This window comes from Erigeron canadensis, chromosome 2, assembly GCF_010389155.1.
Source record: "Erigeron canadensis isolate Cc75 chromosome 2, C_canadensis_v1, whole genome shotgun sequence".
Lineage (NCBI taxonomy): Eukaryota > Viridiplantae > Streptophyta > Magnoliopsida > Asterales > Asteraceae > Erigeron > Erigeron canadensis.
Window position 1 is genome coordinate 45,476,286 of NC_057762.1, and position 21,571 is coordinate 45,497,856.

The 21,571-nt window shown below is 31.8% G+C and overlaps 1 protein-coding gene across 1 annotated transcript; it reads left to right on the plus strand.

The window, feature by feature from the left end:
* The first annotated feature begins 3,979 nt into the window (after positions 1 to 3,979).
* LOC122586660 (ABC transporter G family member 35-like) lies at positions 3,980 to 10,573 on the plus strand. Its single transcript, XM_043758638.1, has 18 exons — positions 3,980 to 4,395; positions 4,482 to 4,691; positions 4,817 to 4,901; positions 4,998 to 5,157; positions 5,231 to 5,361; positions 5,611 to 5,701; positions 5,890 to 6,191; positions 6,261 to 6,859; positions 6,949 to 7,219; positions 7,311 to 7,464; positions 7,559 to 7,740; positions 7,821 to 8,153; positions 8,296 to 8,670; positions 9,019 to 9,152; positions 9,256 to 9,483; positions 9,572 to 9,743; positions 9,868 to 10,122; positions 10,258 to 10,573. The coding sequence occupies exons 1-18, from the start codon at positions 4,004 to 4,006 to the stop codon at positions 10,528 to 10,530; spliced, it is 4,347 nt and encodes a 1,448-aa protein (XP_043614573.1). The 5' UTR covers positions 3,980 to 4,003; the 3' UTR covers positions 10,531 to 10,573.
* Positions 10,574 to 21,571: the final 10,998 nt, after the last annotated feature.

Consider the following 21,571-nt stretch of genomic DNA (forward strand, 5'->3'; position numbering starts at 1 on the left):
AACTGTCTCCGAGGTTAAGCAATCTCTTGGAAAGGTATGTTCATTGTCATGTGGTGGTCTATTTTCATTTTGTCTTACCATTCAGTTCGTGAGTTAAACCCACTAGATCGTTTTGTCTTACCAATGTCATGTGGTGATCTGCTACACCTTTTGCGTTTTCTTTTGTGGTGTAGTTAGGAGAAAGATTCGATGTCACTTTAGTAAGATCCGATTTTGTGCATGAGTTTTCATGTACCTAATTAAATTTACTTCTAAATTGCAAGTTGTATATATCGATGTTTGATACATGTTTGGTGGATCGCGGTATTCTTTTGTCATCATTGGCCACTGTTATCCGTCCTAGTATGTTGCTTATTGGTTGCCCACTTGCACTGTTTTCGAAAATCACAACATGAGACGTCCTGTTCATGGTATCCATCGCAACGTGCGTGTACCATGCTAGTTAATTATTAGCCATTATTAACCATATCTAAAGTATAATCTATATGCTAGTTTGAAATTTGATAATCAAAACATTAAAGTTAGCATTCGTGCTTTCTAATGACGTTTCACTTTTGTTAATTTACAAAAGTCCCTAGAGGATCTTGTTGTTTATTTGGCTATTTCAATGGATAATGTCCATGATTTTATTTATATATATATACTGTAATTTTTATATACTGTATATACACATAGAGGAAATGATCGGTGCGTTTAGAGTATCGTGTTACAATCTCACAAATCATCTACCTCACATGAGTAAATGAAAAAAATAAAATTTGTGCTTGCAGCATTGTGCTATACCACGGCACACATCCTTTGCCCATAAATATATACGCGTGGTTTTGTGTCTATGCAATGTCTACGTGTTTTCATAACTGCCAAGTTTATTACGGCCTTCACATTGGCAACCTTAATTTGGTATGTGTCACCGGTAGAGAAGATTTGACGTAATATTAAGGGGCTGTTTGGCCTAGCTAATTTTAGAAGGCTTATTGCTTTTTTGGTGTTTTTTTTTTTAAACACAATAAAAGCCATTTAAGTGTTTGTTTTAGCTTTTAAGCTTAAGCTTTTTCGCTTATAAAAGTCATTTTTAAAAAGCCAAAAAATATAGCTTTTATAAGAAAAGCCAAATGTTTCCCTTCTTTTTTATTTTAAAAGCTAAAAGTTAATCCAAACACTAGAACAATGGTTTATAAACTTTAAAAAAAAGAGGCAAAAACTACTTATAAAACATATGCATAAGAAAAAAAATAAAAGCTAGGCCAAACATCCCCTAAGTGATGAGGGTAGTGATGTAAACCATTGGATGCTATAATAGTTGCCGGAAGAAATAAACAGACATAACGAATGACTAATTAATTGCATAGCTAGCTAGCTTGTCATTAGTCAAATAAATAATTCTAAAAATCTCAAAACCAGTGTGCTATGGAAAAGCTCAACCCACAATTAAAAGGATCATTAGTTCATTAATAGGAAGACGTAGGTTTTAAAATCGGAACCTCGAGTTATTTCCAAAGTGGGCTTAAAGTTCAACTCACAGTTAATGAGAGAACTATATATAGGGCACCGTATGTAGATACCTGTTTGTCAACATTTTAATATAGAGTGCAAATATATGTTTAACTTACAACTAGCAAGGAGCTGGATCGATTATCTTATATTTATATCTATATTATCTTACTATATTTATCTTATAAAGCATTTTGCCCTATTTTAAAATTGCAAAAGATGATTTAAACTATCTAACTTACCCTCCTAGCTTCTTTATTCACTAATTTAAACATCTCTACCTAATACAATACCCTTAAATATCAACCAATAATTTTTTCTCTAGATTCAAATTTCAACCACTCATTTTTTTTCTCTCTCATCCATAAATCATTTTATTCCTTTAATTTATTCAAAATCTTTTATCTAAAAAACCCTATATCGATAAATTACAAAAATTGTATGGGTAATCTTAAAATTTCATGCTCTTTCATTAGAGATATCATTCGATATACTTTCATGAATTTTTAAATCCGAGTACGGGGCCCATACGACTAAGGCCTTTGAGTATCACACTCTATTACTCATCACCTCCTATGACCTATCACCCCCCACCATCTCACTGCCGCATTGCGCGGGTACTATGCTCGTATCTTATAAAGCATTTCGCCCTTTTTTAAAGAAAAGATGATTTGAACTACCTAAATTACCTTTTTTCTTTATTTACTAATTTAAACATCTCTACCTAATATACCCTAAAATCTAAACCACTCAATTTTTTCTCTTTTCTCAAAGCTCAACTACTTATTTTTTTTTCTCTTTCCTCCAAACTTATTTGTATTCCGCTGGTTCATTCAAAATCTTTTATCTCAAAAACCGTATACCAATAAATTATAAAAATTGTATGGGTGTTCTTAAAATCTCATACTTTTTCATTAGAGAGGTCATTTGATATACTTTCGACGAATTTTTAAATCCGGGGACGGATCCCGTATGGCTAAGGCATTTAGCTATTACACTCTGTGACTTATCACCTCCTATGACTTTCGCAACGCGCAGGCATTATCTCTTGTATATGGTAAAAGATTATAGTGATATTCCATTACAATTGATATATGGAGCTCATGAGGTTTTAAGTCCATTCTAACAATAAGGTGGAATGTATCATAGACTTAGCATATGCTTAAAGAGAGACACTCCCAATAATCCACTCACACGAACAGAACAAATTAAAGGCTAAACCTTAAATTAAACCTTAAACTAGAATCAGATGGAAAGTTGATCATGTAATCACTCCATTAATCATTCTTGCACTTCTGATCTAAGTTTATAATAAAGATAGACATATACATTTGGGGTTGGGTTAGATATATTATGGACTTTTGTAACTTACACATGTGTAAATCGTGGTGACGGTGGTCGCCGTTGTCGAATGATCATGTTGGTGGTCGGAGATGGTGGTGGTGGTGGTGGTCGGAGATGGCGAAAAATGAATGATTGAAAAGTGTCCTTATTGGTCCCTAAAATAAGGAGTCCTTAATTTAACTTTTCTCTATACATTAGAAAACATTTGGTTCCTTCCATTTTTTTCAATTAAGCTCAAAATACCCATTCCTTTTATTCACTATTTTAAACATCCCCACTTGAAATACCTATAAAGCCAATTGGGTTGGATCAGTGGTTGGAGCCCTTGCCTCTGAAAACAGAGGTCATGGGTTCGGTCCTCATGCCCAGCAAGGCTGCAGGCGTGGTTGGAGGTCCTTTTCTACCTTTGGTAGAACTTGGAGGCAGCCTATCTACCTTTGGTAGGGGTAAGGCTGTCTACATATCAACCTCCCCCATACACCGTCGAAGACGGTATTGGGACCCAAAACCCGTGGAAAACGACATTGGATGTTACTTTAGTTTTACTTTTCCCACTTGAAATACCTATAGTATTTACTTGAAATACCTATAAGGCTATAATACCTTTAATGATATAATTTACAATTAACATTTACCCTTAACTCTTAAAATAACTAAATTACTACCCCTTTTGCATCCATAACCTACACTACTCACGGTCGCCACCACATCGTCCCCGCCACCGGCGCGCCACCACCACCTGTCACCGCCACCGCCGCCATTACACATTCGCATCGCGCGTTCATATGACTAATAATAAAGATAAACATATTACGTATATGGATCCATAAAACTAAACTAGACTTGATTCCCCAACAGTCATAGATGGACACCAATTAAGAGTCCACACACAAGTAGAAAAGTCCTCCAAAGAATAATGGTGGGTTTAATTTGATTGGTTGGAGTATTAGTTATTGCCTATATGCATGCTTGTATCTATGCTATACTTTGTAAAAGACACATGACCAATTATGATGGCAGCTTGTATTTATCTTAGGCAAAATCCCATATATAAGAATTAGTTTCAAGATTTTACTTCTATGTGAACTGGACTAATACATTCAAACTTAAGTGCTAACAGTTGGGAGGGTAATCTTTTGAAAATTAGGGACTCCTAAAGTAAAGATTGATGGAGGAACAAAATAGAGTTAGCATCGTCAGGAGCATAGGCAGAAGTTTGAGTAGAGCAACTGGAAGTTTGGGAATGGAGGATGTGTTCTCCATCGGTGGTGTTAATAGTAGCCATCATGGCCGGAGCAGCCAACACTCTATGGAAGACGAAGAGGCTTTGAGATGGGCTGCTCTGGAGAAACTTTCCACCTACAATCGTGTACGAACCACCATCTTCATGCCATATTATAGTCCAGTGGATTCACAAAACATGCCAACGACTGATAAGATGTTGCTGGACGTACGTGAGCTAGATAAGAATGGTCAACAAGAGTTCATCAACAAGGTCTTTAAGATTGCTGAAGAAGATAACGGAAGGTTCTTGAAAAAGTTCAAAGATCGTGTGGATAAGTAAGCCGGCCTTCATCTTCTTAATTAATGTCTTTCTTATATATCTTTTCACTTAACTGCGTAACGTGACCCTTACTGGATATCAGGGTTGGCATCTCTCTTCCAACAGTTGAAGTCCGGTTTCAAAACTTAACGATAGAGGCAGATTGCTACATTGGTAACAGAGCACTTCCATCACTGCCAAATGCCGCTCGAAATGCTATAGAGTCGATTTTAGGTTCTATTGGGATAAATATGTCTAAGAAAACTAAACTCACCATTCTTAAAGATGTATCCGGAATCATCAAACCATCAAGGTACACACAATTGTATATACATTTTACACATGAGTGTGTTCGTTTGTGTATAAGATTGGGTTCTAATCATCCCAAAAGAGAGTAGCTAACCATAAGTAATTACAATGCATTGTGTGGTGTGATAGAATGGGACTTCTGTTGGGGCCACCATCTTCTGGGAAGACAACACTTTTGTTAGCTTTGGCTGGAAAGCTTGATTCAAGCTTAAAGGTCAGTATGCACATTAAAAATAAACATGACCCGTGAGATAAAGATGTAGAGTATAATTGATACGAGTACTAAATAACGTGTAACTAACATGTGAAGGTTGATGGAGAGATCACTTACAACGGTCATAAGCTCACTGAATTCATACCTCAAAAAACATCAGCCTTCATCAGCCAGAACGATGTTCATGTTGGAGAAATGACAGTCAAGGAAACTTTAGATTTCTCAGCAAGGTGCCAAGGGGTCGGATCCAGATTAGGTAATGGTTTATTTTGCATGTAGGTACGTACTATTGTATTAACACAAAGGATATGATGCATTACAAGATATAGATATGCTGACGGAGCTTGCAAGAAGAGAGAAGCAAGCAGGGATTTTCCCTGAAGCTGAAGTTGACCTTTTCATGAAGGCAACTGCCATAGAAGGAGATGCTAGCAGCTTAATCACGTACTACACTCTTAGAGTAAGATAAAGCTATTTAACATCAGTTATCTTTCTGTTAAGACCGTTTTTAGTCCAAATGGGTCCACCCTAAAACACTATGGTGATAAAGGGAGTGGCCTACAAGCTTATGTACATGCTTATCGTTTATTCTTTTTTCATTGTGGGATATTGGTTTTATTTCCAACAGTTTCTATGTTCTGATTAAGTTGATGTTTATGCACTGGCCGGGTTCCTAGCTCTGACCAAAATATTTTTATAATGAAAACAGATATTAGGCCTCGATATTTGCAGTGACACCTTTGTTGGTGATGCTATGAGGCGAGGAATATCTGGTGGACAGAAGAAGCGAGTTACCACAGGTAAACTCCTTTTCTATATCACTCTCGAACAAACACACACACTTTGTCATGCAAATTCAAAATTATGTTCGACCTCATTATAAATCTTCCAGTGCTTGATGAAAAACTACATAACCATCTTCATAAGTTCTAGATCTAATTTAAAAGAACTTCTCTGATAAATGATTTTACTCCTCAAATGAAAATAGGAGAAATGCTTGTTGGGCCAGCAAAAACTCTTTTCATGGATGAGATCTCAACAGGTCTAGACAGCTCAACTACATTTCAGATAGTGAAATGTTTGCAGCAAATTGCTCACCACACCGAGTCAACAATCATGATGTCTCTACTACAGCCCGCTCCGGAGACCTTTGATCTTTTTGATGACGTCATACTACTATCAGAGGGGCAGATTGTGTATCAAGGACCACGCGAAAATGCGCTTGAGTTCTTTGAGGGTTGCGGATTCAGGTGTCCTGAGAGAAAAGGCACTGCTGACTTCTTGCAAGAGGTACAAACTACCATTGAAAAAATAATTTTTGTCTTACAAATTTATCTATATATTATATCCTCATTACAGGTCACCTCCCGAAAGGATCAAGAGCAATATTGGGCAGATAGAAACAAACCATACAGATATATCCCAGTCAGTGAATTTCAACAGTGTTTCAAGAGTTTCCATGTGGGCGAGAGCTTAAAAAATGAGTTGTCAATCTCATATGACAAAACCCAAAGCCACAAAGCAGCCCTAGTCTTCAAGAAATACTTGGTCTCCAAAAGAGAGATGTTGAAGGCCTCATGGAATAAAGAATGGCTATTGTTAAAGCGCAACAGTTTTGTGTACATTTTCAAAAGTACACAATTCGTTATTTTAGCTTTTATTAGTATGACCTTATTTTTTAGAACCAGAATGCACACCAGGAATGAAGATGATGGTACAATCTATATAGGGGCACTTTTGTTAAGCTTGCTCATAAACATGTTTGATGGTCTAGCTGAAATCTCCCTCACTATAGCAAGAATTCCTGTACTTTTTAAGCAAAGAGATCTTCTGTTCCACCCACCATGGGCTTATACACTTCCAACATTTTTGCTTCGTGTACCAATATGTTTTTTGCAGTGTGTTGCTTGGATGGCCATACTATATTACGGTGTTGAATTCGCCCCTGAAGCTAGCAGGTAACTAATTGCTGTTGTTTCCTAATACGAATACTATTTATGAGTTGACACTATTTATTTTAAACAAAAAAGCAATTGTTGGTGTACAGGTTCTTTAAACACTTCCTTTTGGTGTTTGTGGTCCAAACTGTAGCAGGGGGGCTTTTTAGGCTGATCGCTGGACTCTGTAGAACAATGAACATTGGGAACGCTGGTGGAATCCTTGCACTTTTACTCGTATTTCTTTTAGGCGGTTTTATCCTTCCTAAAGCTCAGATCCCTAATTGGTGGGAATGGGCGACTTGGCTATCACCGGTTTCCTATGGTTTTAAAGCAATAACAATAAACGAGTTCTATGCTCCTAGGTGGATGAACAGAATGGTAATTAGTCATCAGTTGGTGCTTCAAAAATTTCATATCTAGCTATAAGAAAAAGTAATAAGATTTCTTATGTTTTGATTGATGTTCACAGAGTTCGAATAATGTAACTAGATTAGGGATAGCAGTACTAAAAAGCATGGATATTCCAACCCAAAAAAGCTGGTTCTGGATTGGTATTGCCTCTCTTCTTGGGTTTGCGATTCTCTTCAATGTCCTGTTCACTTTTTCTCTCATGTACTTAGAGCGTAAGTCATGCTTCAATCTAGAGGCAATAAATAGTAATTTCCCAAGTACTTTTATTGGTGGCTAACCTTCCTAAATCTTCAACTAATCAATCAGCCCCTGGAAAACGACAAGCAATCATCTCCAAAGAAGAAGCCATGGGGACAGTGCAGAACACAACAAGTCAGTCTGAGTCTTGTGATTCTAATGCTGTTGCTCACAAGACGCGAAGGATTTTTCCGTTTACGCCACTTGCCATGTCGTTTGATAGCATGAGCTATTTCGTTGATATGCCCCAAGTATATCCCCCTTCTGTTTTTTCCCCTTCTACATAATGTTACTTTGTCAGCTGTTTTGTTAATATTATTGATTAAAATAGGAAATGAGAGAACAGGGTGTGGCAGAAAATAGGTTGCAGTTACTTCGTGAAGTAACAGGTGCTTTTAGGCCCGGAGTCCTGACTGCATTGATGGGAGTCAGTGGTGCCGGTAAAACGACATTGATGGATGTTTTAGCAGGAAGAAAGACAGGTGGTTATATTGAAGGAGTTATAAAAGTATCAGGTTTCCCAAAGAAACAGGAAACTTTTGCTAGAATTTCTGGGTATTGCGAGCAAACTGACATCCACTCTCCCCAAGTCACTGTTCATGAATCATTGATTTACTCGGCTTGTCTTCGGCTCCCAAAAGAACTAACCAATAAAGAGAAAATGGTAATAAAATGAAACCACAAAATTTGCTTTTCTTTGTAAGCCTGCATACCAAGAAAATATGAGATGTTAATTACCTTTCAGATTCTTTTGTATAATTAAAGATGAAGTATTGATTCCGGGCTTTATGTGTATTACCTTTCAGATCTTTGTAGGTGAAGTGATGGAGCTAGTTGAACTAGAAAGTATTAAGGATGCAATAGTGGGACTTCCGGGGGTTACAGGTTTATCAACAGAACAGAGGAAAAGACTAACAATTGCAGTGGAGCTTGTTGCTAATCCATCAATCATCTTCATGGATGAACCGACTTCAGGGCTTGATGCAAGGGCAGCAGCCATTGTTATGAGGACGGTGAGAAACACTGTCGACACAGGGAGAACAGTTGTTTGCACCATCCATCAACCCAGCATTGATATATTTGAATCTTTTGATGAGTTGTTGCTAATGAAAAGAGGAGGACAGGTTATTTATGCAGGACCCTTGGGCCAAAATTCTCAAAACATCATAGATTATTTTGAGGTATTTCACATGCATAGTTACCAACTACTCTAGCAAATTGAAAATATTTGACATACGCCGTCCCAATTTAAATTTCCTAGTTTGACTTCCGGATTCTTTCTTTAACAAATTTGACCGTAAATATTTTTGTCCATGTTATATAATAGTTGATAAAAATTATATCAATGTAAAATAAATTTAAAACCACATATCCATTCATATATTTTACAGCAAATATTATATAACACAAATAAATATATTGATGGTCAAAGTTAAACAAGAAAGACCCAAAATGTCAAACTATGGTATTTAGATTGGATGGAAGTAGTAAAACTTTATTAATTAGTAATACGTCATATATATGATCAGGAAGTTCCTGGGATTCCAAAGTTTGCTGAAAAATACAATCCAGCAACATGGATGTTGGAAGTTAGTTCAGGTGCTGCTGAGATTCGCCTTGGCATCGATTTTGCTGAGTATTACAGATCATCATCCCTGTATCAGTAAGCCTTATTTTGTAACGGTTATATAGTGATACAAAATCATCTATGTTCTGTTTTCTTTTTTGATAAAAAAAAAAAAAAAACTTACATGTATGCCAAAAAGGAGGAACAAAGCATTAGTAATGGAGTTGAGCACACCACTTCCTGGAGCAACAGATCTTCATTTTGAAACACAACATTGTCAATCTTCATGGGGACAATTTAAGTCTTGTTTATGGAAGATGTGGAAGAGTTACTGGAGAAATCCTGATTATAACCTTGTTCGCAATTTCTATACCTTGGCTGCTGCACTTATGGTTGGAACAATGTTTTGGAAGATTGGCAAAAAAAGGTTATTAGTTATAAAACAGTTTAAAAAGAGCATCAATCTTGATTATATTATGAAACTCATCATCTAATGATTAATTTTGCTTTTTTAGAGAGAACAACGGCAATTTGACCACAATCATCGGGTCTATGTATAGTGCTGTATTCTTTGTTGGTATGAACAATTGCCAGACAGTGCAGCCAGTAGTCGCCACAGAAAGAACAGTCTTTTATCGAGAAAGGGCAGCTGGGATGTACTCATCATTCCCATACGCCATGGCACAGGTTAGTTTTTTGCCCAAATATACAACTTTTTGATAAAATTAAACAAAAATCACTCAACATCAACTGATAATTTTCCCAATATATATGTTTGGTTTTAGCTTCTAAGAAACGGATATTTGTTCAGGTGATTGTAGAGATACCATATGTGTTTGTCCAAGCGACATATTACACTCTGATTGTGTACGCCATGGTGTCGTTTGAATGGAAAGCAGCCAAATTTTTTTGGTTTTTTTTCGTCATCTTCTTTTCATTTCTTTATTTCACATACTACGGTATGATGACTGTTTCTATCACACCAAACGATCAAGTGGCAGCCATATTTGCAGCTTCATTTTATGCAGTGTTCAATATCTTTTCAGGTTTTTTCATTCCTAGACCCGTACGTCATCTTCAACTCTATATCTACTCATTCTTTGAAATAATTTGCTTAAATCTTTATGGAAACACATCTTGTAATAATTACCGGCCTGACTCAACTAATTAAAGCTAAACTTACGGTACCCTTGAACTTCAGAGAATTCCAAAATGGTGGGTGTGGTACTACTGGATTTGTCCTTTGGCCTGGACCGTGTATGGGTTCATCGTTTCGCAGTACCATGATATTGAAGACACAATCACAGTACCTTGGATGTCATATGACCCACCCATGAATTCCTATATCAAAGATCATTATGGTTATAGACTAGATTTCATGGGTCCGGTTGCTGCTGTTCTAATCGGTTTTTGCTTCTTGTTTGCATTCGTCTATGCATTATGCTTAAGGATATTGAACTTCCAAATGAGATAAACATTTATAGAAGCCTAGTACCTCATCACATGTTCTAATTAAATATATGCTTTTAATAAGTTTACGAGCTTGCTGACTGTAATAGATTGCCCAAAAAATTTTAAATTCAATTAAATGGGAAGTCACGTATATACGAGTATTTGTTATCAGAAGTACATATTTGTTTTAGTTAAAATAAATTAGTTTAATCAAGCAAACAAACCATTGTAATGGGTTGTCACAATTGTGAGCTACCCATATAAATGTATGGATAAAAACAACTTTTTGCAAGCTAATGATAAAGCCGCCGCCGCCGCCGCCGCCACCACGACACCGCCGCATCGCGCGAACATGTGGGTAGGATAAATCTATAGATAAAAAGAATAAAAGATCAAACTTGTAGCAAGCTATCGCTTGAAGATAATAACACTAGCAAAACAGATGGGGCGCGGCTGGTTGGGTAACTGGTCACGCTCAAAACGAAAACACATCTCAAACTCACGGTGCTTGTTTTTATCCCTCTGTTTAATTTATTATGTTTGAACTTCTTTTTATGAAACAAGCGACAACAAATGAGGGAATATTACAATGTTTTTCTTCCACATTTGTCTTTTTACAGAACCGACTCAACGTTTTTTTTAGCCTTAAACAAAATCGATTTTGGAGGCCTTCTTTATAAAATCTCTAGCAATATTCTCCTCTTCTATTCGGGCATAAGATACAAGTTTGAAGTTCAAATCAAATAATAATGGTGATGTATAAACACATGAATAAACTTGCTTGAGATAAATTATTACTAACCAAAATAAAATCAATATATAAAAAGATAATGTCTTTAAGTCATAGACTACAAGAAATTATACAGTTATAAGAAGATGGAATAATATGATCTCATTGAAGATATATTGATCTATGATTTAAGCAGTTGTTTTTTAATCCACTACACATACACATATTTGTGGTGTCTTATAGTGTGTTCTCAAGATAATTTTTAAAGGAAAGGGATAGAGGAGAAGAGAGATGGATGGAAGAGAAGGGTAGACTTTCCTTCCTTCCAAATCATCCCAAAAATGAAAGGAAAGAATGTTAAACAAAATGTACTAGATTCTCTTTCTAAATCTTTCCTTTTCTTTTCTCTTAAATAAAACTCAACAACACAATGAATTTTAAAATCTTTTACGACCTTTCTCTTTCTTTCCAACAAAAAACTCAAGAACACAGGGTTAGTGACTGCTACCTTATGTTAAAAAAAACCAAGTAAAAAAAACTCATGTAAAAAAAAAATCTAAATCTAGGTTAAAATTGGAGGCCTTTTAAATTTGGGGGCCTAAAGCACTTACCTAACCCAATTTAATTATTGACCCAGCAGTGTCTTTTGATTTCGCAAAAATTACTTCGGAAAGGCAAAAAGTTTATTACATACGTTTATTAGACCAAAAAAGAGATCTAATCTTTCTACCTCACATTTTCTTAACGGCAATTATAGTATTCTATTAAACTAGCTAATCAATCCGGATTTAATCCGGGACAGTTAAAAACATGTTTCTATTATAAATACAAGATAAAAAAAAATTGTAATAGATAAACTTTGATCTTAACATTATCAAATTTAATAAAACTTTGAAAATAACAATCATTTGAAAGATTCAAAACACCGGTACATATTGTATTTTTGAAACTTTTGGTTACTATGCAATGAGCAAATATAATAAAAGAATCAAACTGACGATGATGCAAGTCAAAAATATGTAAGTGAAAATAATATATCTAGATAAAAATTGAATGGAAAATTAAAAAAGAAAATTAATGGTTAATTTAAAAAGAAAAATATTTTTTGTATTATGACATCATCTTTTTTTAAAACAAGGTATACAATGAGCAAATAATAATAAAAAAAATCATATTGACGAGTCATAAATATGTTAGAGTAAATAATATAATATATCTAGATAAAAATTGAATGAAAAATTAAAAAAGAAAAAGAAAATTAATGGGTAATTTAAAAAGAAACATATTTTTTGTACTATGACATCATTTTTTTTAAACAAGGTATATGAAATATTTCTAATTTTTAAAAACAATTCACTTTTATTTATTTATAATAGATATAGAGATTACATCAAATAATAATAAACTACCCTATTTTAAACCTTGGCATCTACATCACTATACACCTTTAACTACGAGAACTATTCTACACAATCCCATATAAGACACTCCAACTCATCCTATGCATATAATGAGTCTAACTACTCAAACTAAGATTATGAAAATAGATTAAAATAAAATTACTAACTGAGCCACTAACTCATAACTCTTCTTTGAAAATAAAAAAATAAATAAACTTTATAAACACTAAAGTCAACAATCAAATTAACTTTTCCTACAAATAAATCCCCAGATTAAATAAATTAAAATTAAATAATTAATCGAGCAAATACATATATAAACCCTAAAACTTATCTATATATATACTAAAACAATAAGAATTCTAGCTTTCTAAAACTTTCTTTCAATCTAAAGCTAATTTTAAATATTGCCACATAGGATTTTATCCTACGTGGCATTTTCATACATTTTTTACAATATATTTATTTTATAACCTTTATTTATTCTCAAAATAATCTATTTTATTTTGTTAAATATAATATATTAATCATAATTATATACACAAGATAAAAAAAATAATATCAAAACTCATATTAAAAAAATAAAATAACGTCCATGCATCTACTAAATTGGCACACATATTTGACAAAAATAATATTATTTATTAAAATATATACAACTTTAAAAACTATATCAAATTTTAGAAATTATTTGAATATATTATTAGATTATATATGACCAATCAATTTTGTTGTTTCTCTTTTTTTTTTCTTTTTCTTTTTGCCGAAACTTTAACTAAAGTTGGTTATTATTCTAATCATAAAACAAAGGCTATTATGTAATAAAAAGCAAAAACTATAATGATTTTTTCTTATTTATCTTATTGGGTTTTTTTTTACTTATTCGTATTGTATTAATGTGTATTTCATATGACTAAATTTATGTGTATTTTATATGACTAAATTTTTGTCATGTTTGGTTTCTTACTTTGTACATATTATTACGTTTGATGAATAGATAACATGCTACATTATCGATATACGTTTGATTTGTTGTAGTGTTAATCTATGAGGTGAATACATTTTTACGCGAATTATGGCTACACAAATGGTGTTGTTGATGATATCAAAATATCTTAGGTTAAATGTTCTTAGAAGGGATGTGTAATCACTATAGTAGGTTAAATGACTGTGCTATCGACATGTCCGAAAAAGCAAAGGGTGACCAGAGTGATACATGAATTAACCATGAACTATAACATAATCAATTTTTACATAATAAACCTATAGAATAGCTATTTACTAATGTATAAAATAATCTTTTTAGCTAGCCGCACATCATGCGGGGTAAAATACCTAGTTTATACATATATGATTTAGAACTCACCTAATATAAGAGGATTTTTTTATATATATAACTTACCACTTTTCTGATATTAGAATGCGATTTCGACCTGTTTGGTAACTTGTTGGGCCCTTGTCCCCTGAAGTGCAATTGAGTGATGGACCCATATAATTCATTATTAAAAGCCCAATAAAAAATAAGAAAAAAAATCCCACATAAGCCCATCAAATTTACACATAAACTCGTATAGATAGCCGGGTTTACTCGGTTTAGAAGAATGTTATATATAAAAATACTAGTCCTAATAATCGTACGATATACGCTAACTATATAGATTGTATCATAAATAAATTCGAATATATCTTGTACATGATTTGTGAGTATGAAAATAAATTGTTGTTAAAGTAAATCGATGATCGAAGCTAAATTATATTAAACAGTAATGATAAATATAATATATGTAGTTAGAATTTTGGATTTACCTTAAACTTTTAAAAGCACATCAAAATCGAAACTTGTAAGCATAGTGGATGATGGCAAATAACCTTGTGATTTCGAATGTAAACTCAATTTTTTGAAGTTGTCATGTAATAACTTATTATTATTAATATAAATAATATGAGTTAAAAAATTGAGAAAGAAAAATAGACAATATATTAATGGGAAAAAGATCAATCATTTAAGGTTATAATGTATTTTGTATAAATAAAGCAAGAGTTGGAATTTAATTCTAAGTCTAATACGGAAATTGAATTTATATACAACTAAAAAAGCTAATTTTTATAATATAAATAAATTAAAAAGACACATATGGATTAAGGATTACACCACACGTCGTTTCAAGAATATGTCAATCATGTTTTAATTTATTGATAGATAATGGCAATTGCAGATAAATTGTTACAAACACATACTCCATGTCTCCATGTAATGTGGACCAATCAAGAAAAAAAATTAATTTAATTGGCCGAAGATTTATTTGTAATTTGTTTGTTAATCTATCATATGTTAGAAAATAAGAATGTTAGATCTTTCAACAATTTATAAATAAATTTTTAGAATCAATGTGAATAATAAAACATAAGTTTTAAAACATAAAGTATAACTATTAAGAAAATAGAATATATACCTAGTTTAGGATTTATAAAACAAAAATTGTTTAGAAAAGGTGCGTTGGGGTCTATTTTGTCTCAGAAATTTTTATATGTGAGGATCATTTTAAAAGTTATTTGTCATACTTATAAGAGGTATTCGATAATTTAAAAAAACTAGGCCCTAGCTCGGAAATAGAAAATGGACTCTCAAAAGAATTTTTTTTCCCCACACCAGGTTTAACACTTATATTTAAAAACTATCAGTTTTTTTAATATGTATAGACCACATATGACGGACAAGGTCTAACGAAACGAAAACGTAAACCATAATGCATTAAACCCGAAAAATATATCTTTTTCTATTAAATATTTAGCTTATATATATCTTTCCTATATAACTATTATGAATATTATAATTAGTTTTTTTTTTTTTTGATAAATATATAGAATAATTTGAAAGAAAATAAATTTTCCCAAAACAGTTAAACTGTTAATGTATTACATATTTGTATACCCAAACAGAGAAAACTTTCTTTTTAAAACTTTTTCATTTTTTCTATTAAAATTAAAATAACTCAAGTTTTTTATTATTCCAATGGAAACAATCTATCTCAAAATTAATATTTCGATAACCAATGACTTCCAAAAGATATGTTTATGACAACGAAGATAATATTTGTATATATGCCTATTTGTTTTTCCTTATTTTTTTAAAAAAAAATTACAAGTATAACATTTAAATTTTAAGAATTTACATTGTACTAAAATTAGAGTAAAGCAATTGACCCCGCTGCCCCATAGGAAATCCGTTCCTGAAATGATAGGTTGAGGGTTTAAAACTGAGTTGCCCCTTTGGCCTATCTTTTGTTTCAAAATTCTAAATTTTGATATTTACATTTTATTCCTCTCGTTTTGTTTATTGCCTATTTATTTTTAGATTTTAAAAATGTCATTTTACACTCTCAATTTCCATTTTTATCTTTACTTTTTGGAAACATTTGTTTTATATAGTTTGCGTATTTTTTGTTTTCGTTTCATATTTGGCTTCCTTTTCTTAACATTTGTTTAACTTTGGTTTTATTTTGATTACATGTGGGTTTTTTTTTATTGTTGTTGTTGTAAAAAAAAAATTAACAATTTTTTTCCTTAAAACATATTTCTTCTTTTATCAAACATTTCATTTACTTTTTCGCCAACTATTATACGGAGAAGTAGGTAGGGTATTGTCTTTAAAGAAGAAAAAAAAGGCAAAAAAGACGATAATTGGTACCCACTACACGGTGTTTCCAAACTATCTAATTATTATTAGGGGTTTGTTAAGGTGCATAAATTATTTGTACATTTACTATGAAAATCAGGGGCGGACTTTTAATATGGAAGGTACAAGTTTTTTTTATGCACGTTTCATTTCTCTTATTATTAATACCATCGAACGCAAATATGTCTTTTATGTGAAGGGAAGGCTTTTCTTTACCTTTTCTTAAAAAAAAAGGTTATGTCGAGGGAAGTTGACCATGATCAATTTTGATAAACATGTATAATAACAATGTGATCTCTTACTCTAATTGAACAGAGATCATATTAATATAATCTTTTGAATGGGCTCAGAATTTGATCATGATTTTGTTATGTTGTTTCTATATATTATTTCTATATATCAATCAATATTATTCTACCAAAATATTAAAATAAGTTGTCTTAATAATATATTAGCCAATATAATTTTCATTTTCTGATGCATATCAATGTTTTTGTTATTAATATATTTAAATTTACAATTATAATTCCTTAAGTAAAGCAATTTATTTAAAACTAAATTAAACTCGCACGTTGTGCGGGACTGACTGAGAACGTAAACTAAAATTAACTGATAATTACATTATTATTCATAATTTATGATAATATAAAAAAGGGTTTTGTTAGTGACAACCCTTAGGGTTGTCAGTAAAAACTAATTGGGTGCATTAAAATTTGTACCTTGCTGTTAGAAAAACCAGGGGGCGGTTTTAATATATAATGTATAAGTTTTTAAGCATGTAATATGTTGTTAGTGACAGCCTTTAAGGCTGTCATTATCATTTTCCTATAAAAAATAGTCAATTTACGACTGATGCAAATAATAAAGTTATAATTTATAAATATATAATATATACTTATCAAATATGTTAAAGTATGACTAATGAAAAGTAAATATTTATAAATTGTAAAATTCTTTTCCTATGATCTAAATATATTAAATATAATATAAAAAACCATCACATTTAAAACAATGATCTTTAATTTTTTTTTATTTTTTTTTAGAACGACACAATGATAATTATCATTGAATTAATAAAAAGACGCGGTCTAAAGTATAAATAAACATCTTTTAATTAGTTTAAATTAATATTCAATGAATATCTACCTTAGTTTGCAAAATATAATCAAATATTAAGTTAGATCAAGTGGTTTGTGCATAATATTAAAAATTAGAGGTCATAAGTTCTAATCTTATATTTCGCTTTTTTTTAATTTGCTATTTAAGATTTATTAAAAAAAATAACTACAATACCTCTTTTTTCATTAAATATTTTTCCATTAATAACTATATTGTTACCGCTATCGTCGTCGTACCCACTCGTTGTCGTCACTGAAACATACCGTTGCATCATGCGGATATGACCATGGACAGTTCTGCCCCCATTCCAAGTTTGCTACAATGTAATTTTTAAATTTTAAATGGTATATATGTAATTTTTTTCTCAAAATAAAAAAAAAAAATAGGAAATACATACAAATATTATCTTCGTTGTCATAAGTTTATTTTTTAGAAGTCATTGATTATCGAAGCATTAACTTTGAGATAGATCTTTCCATTTGATAGAATAAAAAACTTAAGATGTTTTAATTTTTAATAATTATAATAGGTATGTAGAAAAGATATATATACAAGCTAATTACTTCATAAAAAGTTATATTTTCCGATTCCCTACATTATCATTGAATAAGTTTTCATTTTAATAAGACTTTTCCCGACACTTGTGGTCTTTATTTATTAAAAAAAAAACTAGGCATTTTTGAATATGAATGTTACACCCGGTGTGGAGAACGAAATTATTCTGAGGGTCAATTTTCTAACCCCGAGCTAGGATCCAAGTTTTTTACATTCTCGATATAACTTAAATATGTCAAACAAATTTTGAAATTGCCCCTAATAAAAAAATTTTTGACTTCATCTCTAAACATGACTAGTATATGATAAAGTAAGGGATAATGCATGTTTATATTAAATTATTGTAACGAGACAAGCACGAGGTATATAAATAGTTAAATATATCGCATGTGTGCTATTATGTTATTCTTAAAATATAACATGTGTATTAATTTAATATACGAAAGGACATGATTAGGTGTTCATGTAACTTTTTATCAATTTAAAAAGGAAAAAGTTTACAGGTTTTCATTTTTCTACCTCTGAAGTGAAAATCGTATGTGCGTATGGCTTATTCACGGATAATGATGATGGCGACAATGATTTGCGTGAGTGTACACCGTTGATTGTGTTTGTTAAAAGATTGAGGTGATAGATGAAAAGTAAGAAAAAGTCAGGATTGTAAAAAAATAAAAGGAAAATAAATGACAAAAGAGTTAAAAGTTAGGTTAATTAGGGAATGTAAGAGTGGAGGGAGTACATTCCCTTATTCAATCCTATCCAATTCATCCTCTAATTAAAACTTTTCAATTCATAACTACTTAATTTTACTAAATTCATACCCAAAGTGCAGGCATAACATACCCAATCCTACCCAATTTCTTTTTCTTTTTCATTTAATTTTACTACATATAATTAAAAGCATATAAACATAAAACATAATTTCATTAAACTTAAAAATACAATACATAATATGGAAAATGATTAAATACGACTAAGAAAAACTTAAATAAAACTAAAATATGTAAATGAAGCTAAACAACTAATTAAACTAAATACTTAAATAAAAATAAAACTACATAATTAAAAACACATAATAAATACGATTAACACTCGGAATAGTCCGAGTCCACAGTACTATCGCCGTCATCTCGATGGATGTAGCGGTATGGTTCAGGACGCCAGGTGGACGAGATACGTACTCCTCCTCTGAATCAGTATAGTACTCGACATGCTGACCACCACCAACACTACCTTGCCAAAACTCCCTGTGGGTTAGGATGGTTGTCAAAGTCGAAGTGGCAGTGGTAAGCTAGAAAATAAGTTGACCCAGCCAGTCGATCTTATGTCGAAATACACCACATGTTCATTTTCAACGGCGTTGCGAACCCGCCCCGGAGCTTGAAGTCGGTCGATATCGGCTTGATAAGCTGCTTTGTTTTCAGAAACGCCTTGAATGACGTTGTTTATTGCAGAGCGGTGATTAGCGTCGTAATTGAGGTGGACTTGGATCGCCATTTTAACGTCACGAAGATTCATTGAATTGTTATTTGCCATTTAACAATACGTAAGTAAGGAAAGATATGTGAAATATGATGAGTGAAAATGAAAGTGATTTGGTTAAAAGGAAGTTGTGGTGAAAAAATGGAAGAATAAATGGGTTTTTTATGGGTGAAAAGATAGAAAAAGAGAGCTAAAAAAAAGTTTGTTTTTTTTTTTTAAATCGGATTTAGCCGGTTTTTTTTTTTTTTTTTTTTTTTGGGGGGGGGGACCATTATCCCCAATGTTCAGAAATTCGAAGCCATCAATCGGTTATGCTACTCGAATTTCATGCCCGATTTTCACTAGCTGATGGTAAACCGATGGTCGACGGAAGTGTAGCCGATCAGCTTCAGCCAGCCCGAGCTCTAGCCGAGAGGTACTCCCTCCGGTCTAAAATTGAGAAGAAAAGTAGATGAAATATGAATTAAATTAACTCTAAAAGATTATTTAGTGAGATGATCAAATCTTAGATCTAAACATAAGTGATTTTACTTTAAAAATCTAAAGTTATAATCAATTTTATAAATAAAGTTTAACCAATTTTAACTTTCAAAATTAAAATTAAAGGTTATAATTTAAATTTGATTTTTAAATCTTGATCATTAATTTTAATTATCCAAAGTTAAGGATGTCAATTTTATACTTCCAACTTTAAAGGATCTCAATCCTTTATATAACATAGAATTGAAATATATATAGACACGTACGTTTAAGTTTTCCTTACATGAAACGTCAAAAAAGTTTTCATACATTTTTTATTAGAGTAAATTACATTTGTCATCTCGAAGGTTCGCACATTTCACCATAATTACTCAAGTTAAAAAACATCCCTTTCATGATTATTTTTTAATGCGAAAAATTAATTTTTATATGTTTTCTAACCATTAAACATTACTTTAGAGCACACACAAATATAACTTACTAGAAGATTAAATATAATTTTTTATTAAATAAATTTGATTTAATACTACTAACCATATGGACTATGGAGTTTTCTTTTCTTCCTTTTTTTCATGCTTATTGTTAGTATATGATTAGTTCAAGTTAGTTGATTTATTAATCATAAATCTGAAAGAAATTATTTAATGTATCTGACAATATATAACTTTTGAAATGTTAGTTTAGGAAAATTGGTTGTCCACATGTAAAACGCACTTGATGAAAACAAAAGGTTAACAATTTATTAACATTGTTAGTCGTTGAGACGAACATGGCAAGATTTCGATCCAAGTGTAAGATATTTTTTTGTAAAATTTTCAATTCAATAATAATGAAAAGTGATCAAGAATCAACTGACTTGAAGAACGAAGAATGTAACAGACTAATATCGTTTTATAAGAACTAGCACGGTACCCGCGCAATGCAGCGGTGTTATGGCGGCGACGATGTGGTGGTGGGGTCACTGTTAGTGGTGGAGGTGGCGTCGAGTGGTGTAGATAAGTGATGTAAAGATAATTGATAAAAGATTAATTGAGATATTTTGGATAAATGACTGATATTGTAATTTAATCTTTAATGGTATTTTAGATAATTCCTCCATAACTTCTAAAGAGAAGGTTGTTTTATTTATTAAATAATATAAAAGTATAGATTAGGTGTATAGGAGAATTAAGATTAAGAAATAAGGGTATTTTTGGTATAAAAAAATATTGAATTTCCTAAAATAGAAAAAGTCAATATGCTTTATAAGGGTTTATAGATATAGATTATAGATTATAGAAGTAGGGGTATTTTAGGAATAATGAAAAATTGCTTAATTTCTTATTTCCAATACCCTTTATAAGGGTTTATTATAGATGAACATCTTAAATGATATTATTGAACTAAGAAAAATAAACGAAAAATGAGCGAGGTTTTATTTTATTTAAGTTATTTAGACAAATATTTGACCACCAGTATGAGGCCGAACTTAACTGTATCACGTAGCCGTTTTTGATTTTTAATTTTTTTTAGAGACATACCCATGATATATTTGGTAGTGAGATTTAAACTTGATATTTCTTGATTTATTGTATGGAAATGGAATTGAGAATGCCTAACCGATCGATATGCCACCTTGGTG

Bases quoted from the DNA above. Each gene is read 5' to 3' on its own strand.
- LOC122586660 (XM_043758638.1), top strand. From the start codon at position 4,004: ATGGAGGAACAAAATAGAGTTAGCATCGTCAGGAGCATAGGCAGAAGT. The intron at 4,396-4,481 runs GTAAGCCGGCCT...ACTGGATATCAG, and splicing joins TTCAAAGATCGTGTGGATAA to GGTTGGCATCTCTCTTCCAA. The intron at 7,465-7,558 runs GTAAGTCATGCT...CTAATCAATCAG, and splicing joins TTCTCTCATGTACTTAGAGC to CCCCTGGAAAACGACAAGCA.